Source organism: Mobula hypostoma, chromosome 10 (genome assembly GCF_963921235.1).
Source record: "Mobula hypostoma chromosome 10, sMobHyp1.1, whole genome shotgun sequence".
Taxonomy (NCBI): Eukaryota; Metazoa; Chordata; class Chondrichthyes; order Myliobatiformes; family Myliobatidae; genus Mobula; species Mobula hypostoma.
Genome location: NC_086106.1, coordinates 117,454,864 through 117,468,792, shown reverse-complemented (window position 1 = coordinate 117,468,792; position 13,929 = coordinate 117,454,864). Strand labels below are relative to the sequence as shown.

Below are 13,929 nucleotides of genomic sequence, written 5' to 3'. Positions count from 1 at the left end.
GATGAAGAAATAATGCCATTCCAACCAACGCTGTGTGCAACAGTGCAAGCTCGAAGGTATTTATCCCCTTGTTGTTTTTCTTATCTCTGACAGTTTTGGAGGAAACGATTAATACCGTTTGTGAAGCAGACTTTATCAATCAGTCATTGATTAGGTTATTGGATCAGGACTCACTTGCCTCTGAGGGAAAGGGTGTTATTGCAAATGTTCCTGCCAGCCCTGAGAAGAATACTAAAATCACTCCGTAAGTACAGAGCCGTTGATACAACTTGGATTATCTGTCTTCTTGCTCTGAAACCGGAACTGATTATTTCCGGCAAGGCTCTCCTCAACGTCGTCTCTAGCGATAATGTTCTGGCACAAGATGTGATCAGACCCTGGGAAAGTCAGCGAACTTCACTGTAGGCGGCTTGCTAGCATAGTGCTTTTACACTGGCAGCCATCACCGATCGGGGTTCAGTTCCCACTGCAGTCTGTGAGGAGTTTGTATGTTCTGCCTGTGTCTGTGTGGGTTTCCTCCCACAGTCCAAAGACCCACAGGTTAGGGATAGTAAGTCTTGGGCGTACCATGTTGGTACTGGATGGCAACACTTGCAGGCTGCCCCCAGCACTTCCTCAGACCGTGTTGGTTGTTCACGCAAACGGCGCATTTCACAGTACGTTTCAATGTACATGTGACAAGCAAAACGAGCCTTTAATCAGGAGTAAGGAAGTCATGGTGAAATATCATAAAATACACGTTTGGCCACCCATTCAACTTCTCCTTTGTTGTTGCTCAATTCTCTACTCTATTGAGATAGGAGGTCACTTCAAAGGCCCAGTGCACACACGGAGGCCTTGCTAAACCCCACACTTTAGGAAACAGGTGAAAGGCTGCACAAGATGTCTACCGAAATGGTTCGAGGGCTGAGGGATGTAAGTTATGTAAATAGACTGGGGAAGATAGGATTATTTTTCCTGGAAAAGACAAAGTTGTGAGTGGATTACATTACAGCACCATGGCAACAGGCCGGAGCACCACTGAGCGTCCTGTCTGGCTGCATCATTGTGTGGTACAGGAACTGCAAGAGCCGACAGAGGACAGTAAAAACCACCGAGAGGATCACCAGGGTCTCCCTCCCCCTGCCACCTTTGTGAAATTTACCGGGTGTGTTGTATACAAAAGGCCTGAAGTGTTGTCAAGGATTCCTACTCACAGTCTCTTTGCCCCACTACTGTCAAGAGGGAGGTGCAGGAGCATCAGGACTAGGCCTAGCAAACTGGATAACAGCTTCTTCCCTCAGACTGTGAGACAGCCACCAGCCAGGTCTCATCACCAGGACAGCAGGCTGTTTACTGTTTAATGTTCATCTGTGCTGCACACTGTATGGATTTTGAACAATATTTTATCAACTTACTTATGGTAATATTTTGCTTTGTGGGCTGTGTCTGATACTCAGTTGCACCATAGTCCAGAGGAATGTTGTTTAGTCTGATTATATATATGTACAGTCAAATGACAATAAACTTAAGCTTAAATTTGAAGGTGCTCCATCCAAACTAATCCTACTCGCCAGCTGGAATAGAACGGTTAAAATCAGGAATGCTCTGGACAGGGTGCATGCACTTCCCATTGGCAGGAAGGGCAGGAACCAGAGGGCACAGAATGAATGTGATTGGGAGAAAAAAGTGACATGAAGGAATTGTGCAGCGAGTACTCGGAGTCAGGAATGCACACGCAGGGTAGTAACGGAGGTCATGGCATTCAGCTGGGGGCTGGTATTTATCTGAATGGAGAGAAGTTGCGTGGATACAGGGAGAGGACAAGTGAGTGGAACTGTTTGGATTATTCTTGTACTGAGGTGAGACAGGCTTAACAAGCTGAAGGGTTAAGTTAATAAATGGTTAATACATTTCGCCCTGAAACTTGAGAAGGAGAAGCTAAAGTCAGATGTATCAGTATTTCAGTGGAGTAAAGGGAATTACAGAGGCATGAGGCAGGAGCTACAGAGAAAATGAAGTGCAGCTGCGCAGTGAGGCGCAGGGTCATAATGAGGTAGATCGTGAGGTCAAGGATCCATCTTATTGTACTGGGGACAATTGTACTATTGTCTTTGCCTTCTCTTGTGGAGAAGTCACATCAACGCCAATAATGTTGATACATTCCTGTTTTTGTTCTTGCAGTGAGGATAACATACCAATGGTGAAAGTGAAAAAGAAAAAGAAGGAAAAAGATCGTAAGTGTTTCACCTAGGAAACAGCTTTGTGAATTTTCTTTCTCAAACATTGTCCTTTTGTGGATCTAGCCAAGGTTTGGTCTGATGGTTGCCATTTCAATTCTCCTCCACTTTCTGGAGATAAAGGCCCAACGTACACTTGATGGTCTCTGTCTGCATTGTGATATTCTATATTTTGTTTGCTTCTGTATTAACCTTCAACGGTTTGAGGTCCATGGTAAATGTGAGCAGGGAAATTTATAGCGTGAGGCACTTAATCAAACGACTTGCAGCATCATGTTAACACCACCTAGACCATACCTGACAGGCCAGAGGTCAGACCACTGGCCTCGGTCAGCAGTTGCCCCTGGAAACTTACATGCTCCCTTTTTAATTCCATCAGATCGGAGGAAGACTGGAGATGCAGAGGTAGCCTGTCGTGGGGTTGGAGCTCCGTCTGTGTGTATGAGTGGATGGGTGGAGGGGGTGGGAAAGGGACTTGTTTTGCTAGAGTTGTCATGCTTTTTTAAACACTACAGCACAGAAACAGGCCCCTTGGCCCATCTAGTCTGTACCGAATTATTAATCTGCCTGGTCGCACCGACTTACACCCGGTCCATAGCCCTCCATACCTCTCCTCTCCATGTACCTATTGAAATTTCTCTTAAATGATGAAATCGAGCCTGCATCCACCACTTCTGTTGGCAGCTCATTCCACACTTCCGCCACCCTCTGAGTGAAGAAGATCCCCCTCATGTTCCCCTTAAACAGTTCACCATCACCCTTAACCTATGACCTCCAGTTCTAGTCTCACCCAACCTCAGTGGCAAAAGCCTGCTTGCGTTTGCCCTAACTATACTCCTCAATTTGTGTATACCTCTACCAAACCTCCCCTCCCTCTCCTAATCTCTAGGAAAAAAAGTCCTAACCTATTCAGCCTTTCCCTCTAAGCCAGGTCCTCAAATTTTGGCAATGTCCTTGTAAATTTTCTGTGCACTCTTTCAATCTTTTTATTTTGTTGCTGTTGTTGCTGCTGCTTATGTGTAGACATTGGTTCAAAGTGCAAAGTTTAAAGCAAACTTATTATCGAAGTACCTGTATGTCACTATATACAACCCTGAGATTCATTTTCTTGCCAGCATACTCAATAAATCCATAATAGAATGGATGAATTTGGACGTTCAGCCAGTGTGCAGATACAGAAACTGGGATAGGGGATAATGGTATGCTGAGCTGTAGTCAATAAAGAGCATCCTGATGTGTGCACCTTTGCTGTCCAGATGTTCCAGGGTTGAATGAAGAGTCAATGAGATAGCATCTGCTGTGGACCTGTTGTGATGGTAGGCAAATTGGAGCAGATCCAGTTCACTTCTCTGGCAGGAGTTGATATGTTTCATTACCAACCTCTTAAAACATTTCATCACAGTGGATGTAAGTGCTACTGGACGATAGTCATTGAGGTAGGTTGCAACGCTCTTTATAGGCACCGGTAAAACTGAAGCCTGCTTAAAGCAGATGGGGACCTCAGAGTGCCAAAGCAAGAGGATGAAGATATCAGTAACCACTTCAGCCAGAGGATCAGCACGGGATTTTAGTACTCAGCCAGGTACCCCGTCAGGGCCAAATGCTCAGCATTCAATACCAAAACTAATCAATAAGCTCCAAAGTTGTGGTCTCAGTACCTCCTTGTGCAACTGGATCCTGGATCTCCCTTCTTTTAGACCCTAGTCGGTTCGGATTGGTACAACATCTTCTCCATTAGCACAGGTCCACCTCAAGGCTGTGTGCTTCGCCCCCTGCTCTACTCACTTTACACTTAGGATTGTGAGGCTAAGGACAGCTTCAATGTTTTATTCAAGTTTGCTGATGAAAACTCTGATGTGGGTTGAATACAAAAGGCAGCGATGAATCAGCATGTAGGAGGGACATTGAAACTCAGGGAGGAGTGGTGTCGTAACAACAACCTCTTATTCAATGGCAGCAAGGAAATGACTATTGACTTCCGAAGAAGCAAACCAGAGGCCCATGAGACAGTCCACATCAGAGGATCGGGGGTGGAGATGGTCAGCAGCTTGAAATTCCTTGGTCTTATTATTTCAGAGGTCTTGTCCTGGGTCCACCATATAACTGCAATGACAAAGAATGCACAGCAGCTCCTCTACTTCCTTAAGAGTTTGCGAAGATTTGGCATGACATCTAAAACTTTGACAAACTTCTAAAAATACATAGGGGAGAGTATATTGACTGGCTGCATCACAGCCTAGTATGGAAACATCCTTGAATGGAAAATCCTACACAAGGTAGTGGATATGGCCCAGTCCACCTTGGGTAAAGCCCTCTCCTTACTGAACACATCTACACTAATGTTGTCACAGGAAAGCAGCATCCATAGTTAGGAACCTCCACCACTCAGGATATGCTCTGTTCTTGAAGCTGCCATCAGGAAGGAGGTACAGGAGCCTCAGGACTCACACCACCAGGTTCAGGTACAGTTATTACCCCTGGACCATCAGACTCTTATAACTTCACGCAACATCACTTGCCCATCATGGAAATGTTTCCTATGGACTCACTTTGAAGAAATCTTTATCTGATGTTCTCAACATTTATTGCTTATTTATTTATTTATTTATTTTAATATTATTTCTTTCTTTTTGTATTTGTAGAGTTGTCTTTTACACACTAGTTGAACATCCTATTTGGTGCAGTTTCTATTGATTCTATTATGGATTAATTGAATATGCCCACAAGAAATTGAATCTCAGGATTGTATATGTTGATATATTGTATATATATACTCTGAGAATAAATTTCTTTAAACTTTGAACTTTAACATTTTCTTTACCACCTTCCAAGTCATTTCAAATCTGGTTGCACTATGATGACATTTCTTTTTCGTGGTGTAACATCGTTCCATAGTTCATTGCATTTAATTTTGATTGGAATATTTGTTCTGTTCAAGTTTATCGCAGGCTGAAAAAGAGTTTTACTAAAATCTTCAAGAAACCCAAAAAGAAGAGTGACATTGAACTTGGCTCAAACATGGACGAAGCTGATGGAATATACAATGAAGATAATGACTTGAACTTCAGATGTGCTGGTCTGCCCCCTGATGATGAATCTGTCGAAGAAGATGATTTCATTTCCAACGATAAGGTTTGTTGGAATTTTCCCTAAAAGGAGAATTATTTATCTAGCCATCTCATCTATCTCATCCATCCATCTATCTCATCCAGCTCGAAATAGGCCCTTCCATCCCAACAAGTCATGCCACGCGGCAACCCACCTATTTGACACTAGCCTAATCGCAGGACAACCTGCAATGACCAATTAACCCTGCATCCTTGGACTGTGGGAGGGAACCAGAGCGCCCGAGAAAACCCACGTGGCCTTGGGGAGAACGTACACAGACGGCACCCGAATTAAATTCCCAACTCCAATGCCCCAAGCTGTAATAGCATCATGCCACCACTATGTCACCGTGGCGCTCTATATCTGTAATGTTGGTGTCCATTCTCTTATTGGCCGTTCGCTGGAAAGAAAGTATCTTCTTGCTCTGGTTTTTGAACGTTACTAAGAAAGTTGATGAGGGTAAAGCGGTAGGTGTTGTCTATATGGACTTCAGTAGGCCTTTGACAAGGTTCCACACAGAAGGTTAGTTAGGAAGGTTCAATCGTTAGGCATTAATATGGAAGTAGTAAAATGGATTCAGCAGTGGCTAGATGGGAGACACCAGAGAGTAGTGGTGGATAACTGTGTGTCAGATTGGAGGACGGTGTGTAGCGGTGTGCCTCAGGGACCTGTACTGGGTCCAATGTTGTTTGTCATATATATTAATGATCTGGACGATGGTGTGGTAAATTGGATTAGTAAGTATGCAGCTGATACAAAGATAGGTGGCGTTGTGGATGATGAGGAAAGTTTTCAAAGCTTGCTGAGAGATTTAGGACAGTTAGAAGAGTGGGCTGAAAGATGGCAGATGGAGTTTAATTCTGAAAAATATGAGGTGCTACTTTTTGGTAGGACTAATCAAAATAGGATATACATGGTAAATGGTAGGGCATTGAAGAATGCTGTAGAACAGAGGGATCTAGGAATAATGGTGCATAGTTCCCTGAAGGTGGAATCTCATGTGGATAGGGTGGTGAAGAAAGCTTTGGGTATGCTGGCCTTTATTAATCAGAGCATTGAGTATAGGAGTTGGGATGTAATGTTGAAATTGTATAGGGCATTGGTAAGGCCAAATTTGGAGTATTGTATACAGTTCTGTCACCGAATTATAGGAAAGATGTCAATAAAATTGAGAGAGTACAGAGGAGGTTTACTAAAATGTTGCCTGGGTTTCATCTCCTAAGTTACAGAGAAAGGTTGAATGAGTTAGGTCTTTATTCTTTGGAGCGTAGGAGGTTGAGGGGGGACTTGATAGAGGTGTTTAAAATTATGAGGGGGATTGATAAAGTTGACGTGGATAGGCCTTTTCCATTGAGAGTGGGGGAGATTCAAACAAGAGGACATGAGTGGAGAGTTAAAGTGCAAAAGTTTAGGGGTAACATGAGGGGGAACTTCTTTACTCAGAGAGTGGTAGCTGTGTGGAACGAGCTTCCAGCAGAAGTGGTTGGGGCAGGTTCGATGTTGTCGTTTAAAGTTAAATTGGATAGATATATGGACAGGAAAGGAATGGGAGGTTATGGGCTGAGTGCAGGTCGGTGGGACTAGTTGAGAGTAAGAGTTTGGCACGGACTAGAAGGGCCAAGTTGGCCTGTTTCTGTGCTGTAATTGTTATATGGTTATATGGTACTTAAATGTAGCAACTTGGGAAACCCCTTGCAATACGTACTTGCTGTGGGCCCGTTTGGATCAAAGTGTAAAAGCACTAGGAAAGTGTCTTTTTTTTTGGAAAGAAAAGAAACGGAAAATAGAACCACCAAGTCTGGCACCAACCATCACTCCATGGTCAAGGTCACTGAGATCTTATTCTTCCGCATTTTGATGTTTAATGTTTCCATTTTGAAAATGGAAAATTCTCCTGCCTTCGTACCTTAACCTTTGATGGCCTTTCTAAACAAGAACCTATCAACCTCTGCTTTAAGTTTACCCAGTGAGTTGACCTCTGCAGCAGTCTGTGTCAATCAATTGCACAGGTTCGCCACCCTCTGATTAATGAAATCACTCCTCATTTCTGTTCTATAGGGACACTCTTCTATTCTGAGGCAGTCTCCCATTATTGGAAACAGCTTCTCCATGTCCGCTCGACAGTCAGTGACCACTGTATTAGCTAGTCCAGTACACCGGCTCATTAAAGCATATCTGTAATAAGCCAATTATGTGGCCTGAAGAAGGGTCTTGACTTGAAACGACGACTGTTTACTCTTTTCCATGGACGCTGCCTGGCCTGCTGAGTTCCTCCAGCATTTTGTGTGTGTTAATCATGTGGCAGAACCCAATACATAAAAGCTGAGATTGTCAGGAGGTTCAGTAGTTGTTCAGACCAAACATCAGAAAGGGGCAGAAATATGATCTCAGTGAACTTGACCATGGAATGATTGTTGGTGCCAGACAGGGTGGTTTGAGTATCTCAAAGAATGCCGAATTTCTGGGATTTTCAGGGATTTTCACGCACAACAGTCTCTAGAGTTTACAAAGAATGGCGCGATAAACAAAAGACATCTAAAGAGCGGCAGTTCTGAGGGCATAAACACCTTGTTAATGAGAGAGGTCAGCCTGGTTCAAGCTGACAGGAAGGCAACAGTAACTCAAATAACCGCACATTACAACAGTGGTGTGCAGAAGAGCATCTCTGAACGCACAACGCATTGAACCTTGAAGTGCACGGGCTACAGCAGCAGAAGACCATGAATGTACACTGACTCAGTGGCTACTAAGTGTATCTAGGCCTTTCAGTATTTGGTAGGTTTGAATGATATCCCCTCTCATTCTTCTGAACTCCAGTGAGTACAGGCCCAGAGCTGTCAATTGTTGAAGCGTTATGATCGGAAATGACTTTTATTGTGATCATCCTTCATATTACAAACCTACTGGCTTTCTTTGCACTCAACCACTAAGTTCTAAGTACCTGAGAGAGTTGTTGGAGCAATTTCCACTGTCTGCAAAGTATCTAGAGATGGAATATCCTGTCCTTGTTGCACTCATTGTGACAGATGGACAGAAAACGGAAAGCCTTTACCCAAAATCTGAGAAGATGCACAGAGGGGAAACTGAACAGGAATGGTTGCGATGGCTTTAACTGGACAACCTCGATCTTGACTTGATATACAGGGTGATAAGAGGCTTAGATCAGGTAGACAGGCAGGGCAGAAATGGCTAATATGAGGGGGCATAATTTAAGGTGATTGGAGGGGAATACAGGGGGGATGTTAGAAGTAGGTTTTACGGTGGGTACATGGGTCTGTCTATCAATTACAAAAAGACAGAATGTATAGTGATATCCAAGAAGAAGGAGAATCCTATCTGCAGTCTGAGAATAAACGGGGAAGACATAAAACAAGTACAGAACTTTTGCTACTTAGGAAGCTGGGTGACATCAGATGGCAGGTGTGACATGGACATCAAAAGAAGAATAGGGATGGCAAAAGACACCTTTACAAGAATGAAGAGTACAACCCACCTCAGAGTACTGAAATGTTACGTTTATCCAGTTATGTTATATGGCTCAGAAAGTTGGACAATATCTAGTAACATGAGGAAACGAATTGAAGCAGCAGAGATGTGGTTTTTGAGGAGGATGCAAAGAATATCATGGATGAAACGAATATCTAACGGGGATGTCATGAACAGAGCAAACACAAAAAGAGAAATAATGTATGCGATCATGAAAAGGCAACATAACTTCATTGGACATGCGATTAGGAAAGAGGAGTTAGAATGAACAGTAATTATGGGAAAGATTGAAGGGAAGAAAGCAAGAGGAAGACAAAGACAATTGATGATGGAGACAGCAGCCAGAGAACTGGAAATGAATACCAATGAATTGATCCACTTGACCTGAAACAGGAGTGTGTGGGCCATGGCAGTCAAAGCTCAAACTGGGCACGGCACCTGATGATGATGATGACAACATGGAACACACTGCCAGGGGTGGTGGCAGAAGTGGACACATTAGATACATTTAAGAAACGGTTAGGAAGGCACATAGATGATTAAAAAATGGACAGCTATGAATGAGGGAAGGGTTAGATGATCTTAGACTAGGTTGAAAGTTTGGCACGACATTGTGGGCTAAAGGGCCTGTACTGTGCTCTACTGATCTAGGTTCTAAGTGTTGGGGGAGTGTGGGGGTTAATATCAGGATTGACCCTGCTGCCTATCGTATCTCCTGCCCGGTGCCAGGTTGATAATACAATAAACAGAAATCAGATTGCATCCTGCGGTGCCCTCATTTAGTCAGATCATAACTAATCCCCTACCCAAGCTCAAGTTCAAGGTCAAGTTCCTTGGCATTCAACCGTACATGTGTGTACTGCCAAACGAAACTACGTTCCTCCGGACCAACACGGTACGTATAACTCACACACAGCACATGAAGTAGTATTACCACAAATATTAATAGTAGCATCATGTAGGATCCCACCCACCCTGTTCGTGGACCGTTTGTCCCACTCCCATCAGGGAGGAGGTTACGTGGCATCTGCGTCAGGACCACCAGACTCAAAAACAGTTACTTTACCCAAGCAGCAAGGCTGATCACCACCTCCGCCCACTAACCCACCCTTCCACACCTGGCCCCCACACCTAATACTTTGTCATTTCCTATCAGTCACCTTCTGTACAGACTCTCCTGTGCTTAGTGTCACTTTATCTAGGTATATATTGTGTTTCTAATTATCATTGTGTTCTTGATCTTATTGTGCTGCATCTGATCCAGAGGAACAATTGCTTTGCTCTCCTCTACACACGTGTACTGGCAATGAGATTAAACGATTTTAAATCTTGAATCTTAATAAGTAATAAATCATAATAGTCCAAAATGCTATTAATTTCAATCATGGATCACTCAACGACAGAGAATTCCCAAGATCCATGCCCTCGAGGTAAGGAAATTTGACTCTGTCGCAAAGGCCAACACTCTGATCTTGGCACTCTGCCCCCTACTGGCAGACACTTCTTGTTAGGGAAACAACTCAAAGTCTGCCTTACAACCGATGTGAAGTGGAAATGTCTCAAACTGACAGGGACAGATTTTACAGTGGCAGAGAGAATCCAATCCATTTTACATTGGAACTACAACGTGAGTGCTTGGAGCTATATAAAAGAACATCTCAATGGTTTAAGCTTTGGATTATTGTCTGAGCTATTTTAGTTTGGGAACAGGATAGATTAATCGGGCAACTGAAACGTTGGTGGAAGGTGTGGTGTAAAGCACAGTACTCTGACACTACCGCACAGGAACAAGCCCTTTGCCCCATACTGTCTGTACCGAACGTGATGCAAATTAAACTAATCGCTTCTGCCCTGCATACAATCCATTCCCTGCATTGATGTGCCTCACTAAAAGCTTCTAGATACCAATACTGGACCTACTTCCAATACCATCCCCAGCAGAGCATTAACTGCACCAGCCGCACTCTGTGTAAAACAAAACTTGACCCACCCGTTCCCTGAAAACTTCCCCTCACTCACCTGAAAGCCATGCCCCCAGCATTTCACATTTTCCCCATGGTGAAAGGATTTTGACTGGCTACCTGGAAAGCTAATCAGAAGAAAATTTATTGTTCTCATACCACAGTGTAAATGTTCATAGAGCAACATATTTGTCTTTTAGGCATTCAAATGGCTGAAAGAAAATGTTTTGGCTCCAAGTGAAGAGCAGTCATCACTAAAAAACTGTAAGATCACCATTTCTGAGGTATGGCATTATATTGAAACTACTCAATGTGCAGATGTACATCAGCCACAAACACAAATGGATGAGAGAGCCTTCAGTTCCACTCACTTGGATATTGACCATTGTAAAACAATCTCTTCTCCACTGGCCCAGCCCATCACACAGACCCGTCTCCTCTCCACTGACCCAGTCCTTTACACAGACCCGTCTCCTCTCCACCGACCCAGTCCTTTACACAGACCCGTCTCCTCTCCACCGACCCAGTCCTTTACACAGACCCGTCTCCTCTCCACTGACCCAGCCCATCACACAGACCCGTCTTCTCTCCACTGACCCAGCCCATCACACAGACCCGTCTCCTCTCCACTGACCCAGCCCATCACACAGACCCGTCTCCTCTCCACTGACCCAGCCCATCACACAGACCCGTCTCCTCTCCACTGACCCAGCCCATTACACAGACCCGTCTCCTCTCCACCAACCCAGCCCATTACACAGACCCGTCTCCTCTCCACTGACCCAGTCCTTTACACAGACCCGTCTCCTCTCCACCGACCCAGTCCTTTACACAGACCCGTCTCCTCTCCACCGACCCAGCCCATCACACAGACCCGTCTCCTCTCCACTGACCCAGCCCATTACACAGACCCGTCTCCTCTCCACCAACCCAGCCCATTACACAGACCCGTCTCCTCTCCACTGACCCAGTCCTTTACACAGACCCATCTCCTCTCCACCAACCCAGCCCATTACACAGACCCGTCTCCTCTCCACTGACCCAGTCCTTTACACAGACCCGTCTTCTCTCCACTGACCCAGTCCTTTACACAGACCCGTCTCCTCTCCACCGACCCAGCCCATTACACAGACCCGTCTCCTCTCCACCAACCCAGCCCATTACACAGACCCGTCTCCTCTCCACTGACCCAGTCCTTTACACAGACCCATCTCCTCTCCACCAACCCAGCCCATTACACAGACCTGTCTCCTCTCCACTGACCCAGTCCTTTACACAGACCCGTCTTCTCTCCACTGACCCAGTCCTTTACACAGACCCGTCTCCTCTCCACTGACCCAGTCCTTTACACAGACCCGTCTCCTCTCCACTGACCCAGCCCATTACACAGACCCGTCTTCTCTCCACTGACCCAGTCTTTTACACAGACCCGTCTCCTCTCCACCGACCCAGTCCATTACACAGACCCGTCTCCTCTCCACTGACCCAGCCCATTACACAGACCTGTCTCCTCTCCACTGACCCAGCCCATTACACAGACCTGTCTCCTCTCCACTGACCCAGCCCATTACACAGACCTGTCTCCTCTCCACCAGCCCAGTCCATTACACAGACCTGTCTCCTCTCCACCAACCCAGTCCATTACACAGACCCGTCTCCTCTCCACCAACCCAGCCCATTACACAGACCCGTCTCCTCTCCACTGACCCAGCCCATTACACAGACCCGTCTCCTCTCCACTGACCCAGCCCATTACACAGACCCGTCTCCTCTCCACTGACCCAGCCCTTTACACAGACCCGTCTCCTCTCCACTGACCCAGCCCATTACACAGACCCGTCTTCTCTCCACTGACCCAGTCCTTTACACAGACCTGTCTCCTCTCCACTGACCCAGCCCATTACACAGACCTGTCTCCTCTCCACTGACCCAGCCCATTACACAGACCTGTCTCCTCTCCACTGACCCAGCCCATTACACAGACCTGTCTCCTCTCCACTGACCCAGCCCATTACACAGACCTGTCTCCTCTCCACCAGCCCAGTCCATTACACAGACCTGTCTCCTCTCCACCAACCCAGTCCATTACACAGACCCGTCTCCTCTCCACCAACCCAGCCCATTACACAGACCCGTCTCCTCTCCACCGACCCAGCCCATTACACAGACCCGTCTCCTCTCCACCGACCCAGCCCTTTACACAGACCCGTCTCCTCTCCACTGACCCAGCCCATCACACAGACCCGTCTCCTCTCCACTGACCCAGCCCATCACACAGACCCGTCTCCTCTCCACTGACCCAGTCCATCACACAGACCCGACTCCTCTCCACTGACCCAGTCCATTACACAGACCTGTCTCCTCTCCACCGACCCAGTCCATTACACAGACCCGTCTCCTCTCCACCGACCCAGCCCATCACACAGACCTGTCTCGTCTCCACCGACCCAGCACATTACACAGACCCGTCTCCTCTCCATTGATTTTGGTGATACTTGCTTCTGTCTTGGGAAATCAGCCAACGTAATCAAGGACATCTCCGACTCTGGTCATATTCGCTTATCCCCCTTCACATTGTGTCAAGGATAAACCAGCCTGAAAACACATTCCACTAGGCTGATTGACAGCTTTTATTTTGATGTTATCAGATGCTTGTATGGACTCCTCATACGTTAAAAGATAAACTGCTAATCTCTCAGTTTATCTCGTGATTGCCTTCACTCTTAATTTGACTATCTGCACTGCACTAACTACAAAACTATACTCTGCATCCTGTTTTCCATCATTTTCTTTTTGCTTCCTTGATGTGCTTCTGTATGGAGTGATCTGTCAGTTGGATATGCAAACAAAAGCATTTCCTGTATGTAAGTACATGTGACAGTAACAGGAAGAATACCAATACCCATCAGTAGTAAATACTCTTCTATGGATTGAGCTTTGACAACTACAGATCATTTATACCTCATCTTGCTGACCTGTGATTAGAAACATAGAAACATAGAAAATAGGTGCAGGAGTAGGCCATTCGGCCCTTTGAGCCTGCACCGCCATTTATTATGATCATGGCTGATCATCCAACTCAGAACCCCGCCCCAGCCTTCCCTCCATACCCCCTGACCCCCGTAGCCACAAGGGCCATATCTAACTCCCTCGTA

General features: G+C 45.6%; 1 protein-coding gene and 1 long non-coding RNA gene across 5 annotated transcripts in view; one reads left to right on the top strand and one right to left on the bottom strand.

Moving 5' to 3' along the window:
- The window catches only part of si:rp71-46j2.7 (sorting nexin-25), a 110,698-nt gene that overhangs the window by 33,877 nt on the left and 62,892 nt on the right, over positions 1–13,929 (top strand). For 3 of the 4 annotated variants that reach the window (XR_010019550.1, XM_063061095.1, XM_063061098.1), the window contains 4 exons: positions 94–244; positions 2,164–2,216; positions 5,158–5,351; positions 10,975–11,058. Coding sequence is in view for 3 of the 4 variants with exons in the window: in XM_063061095.1 (XP_062917165.1) it covers positions 94–244; positions 2,164–2,216; positions 5,158–5,351; positions 10,975–11,058 (482 nt within the window). In the remaining variant the exon portion in view is untranslated. The remainder of the gene's footprint in view (positions 1–93; positions 245–2,163; positions 2,217–5,157; positions 5,352–10,974; positions 11,059–13,929) is intronic. The other variant, XM_063061097.1, reaches the window with a different exon arrangement.
- LOC134353142 (uncharacterized) overlaps positions 1–13,929 on the bottom strand; it is a 51,394-nt gene that overhangs the window by 7,479 nt on the left and 29,986 nt on the right. Inside the window, exon 2 of the long non-coding RNA XR_010019551.1 lies at positions 10,833–10,902. This is a non-coding gene — a long non-coding RNA (uncharacterized LOC134353142). The remainder of the gene's footprint in view (positions 1–10,832; positions 10,903–13,929) is intronic.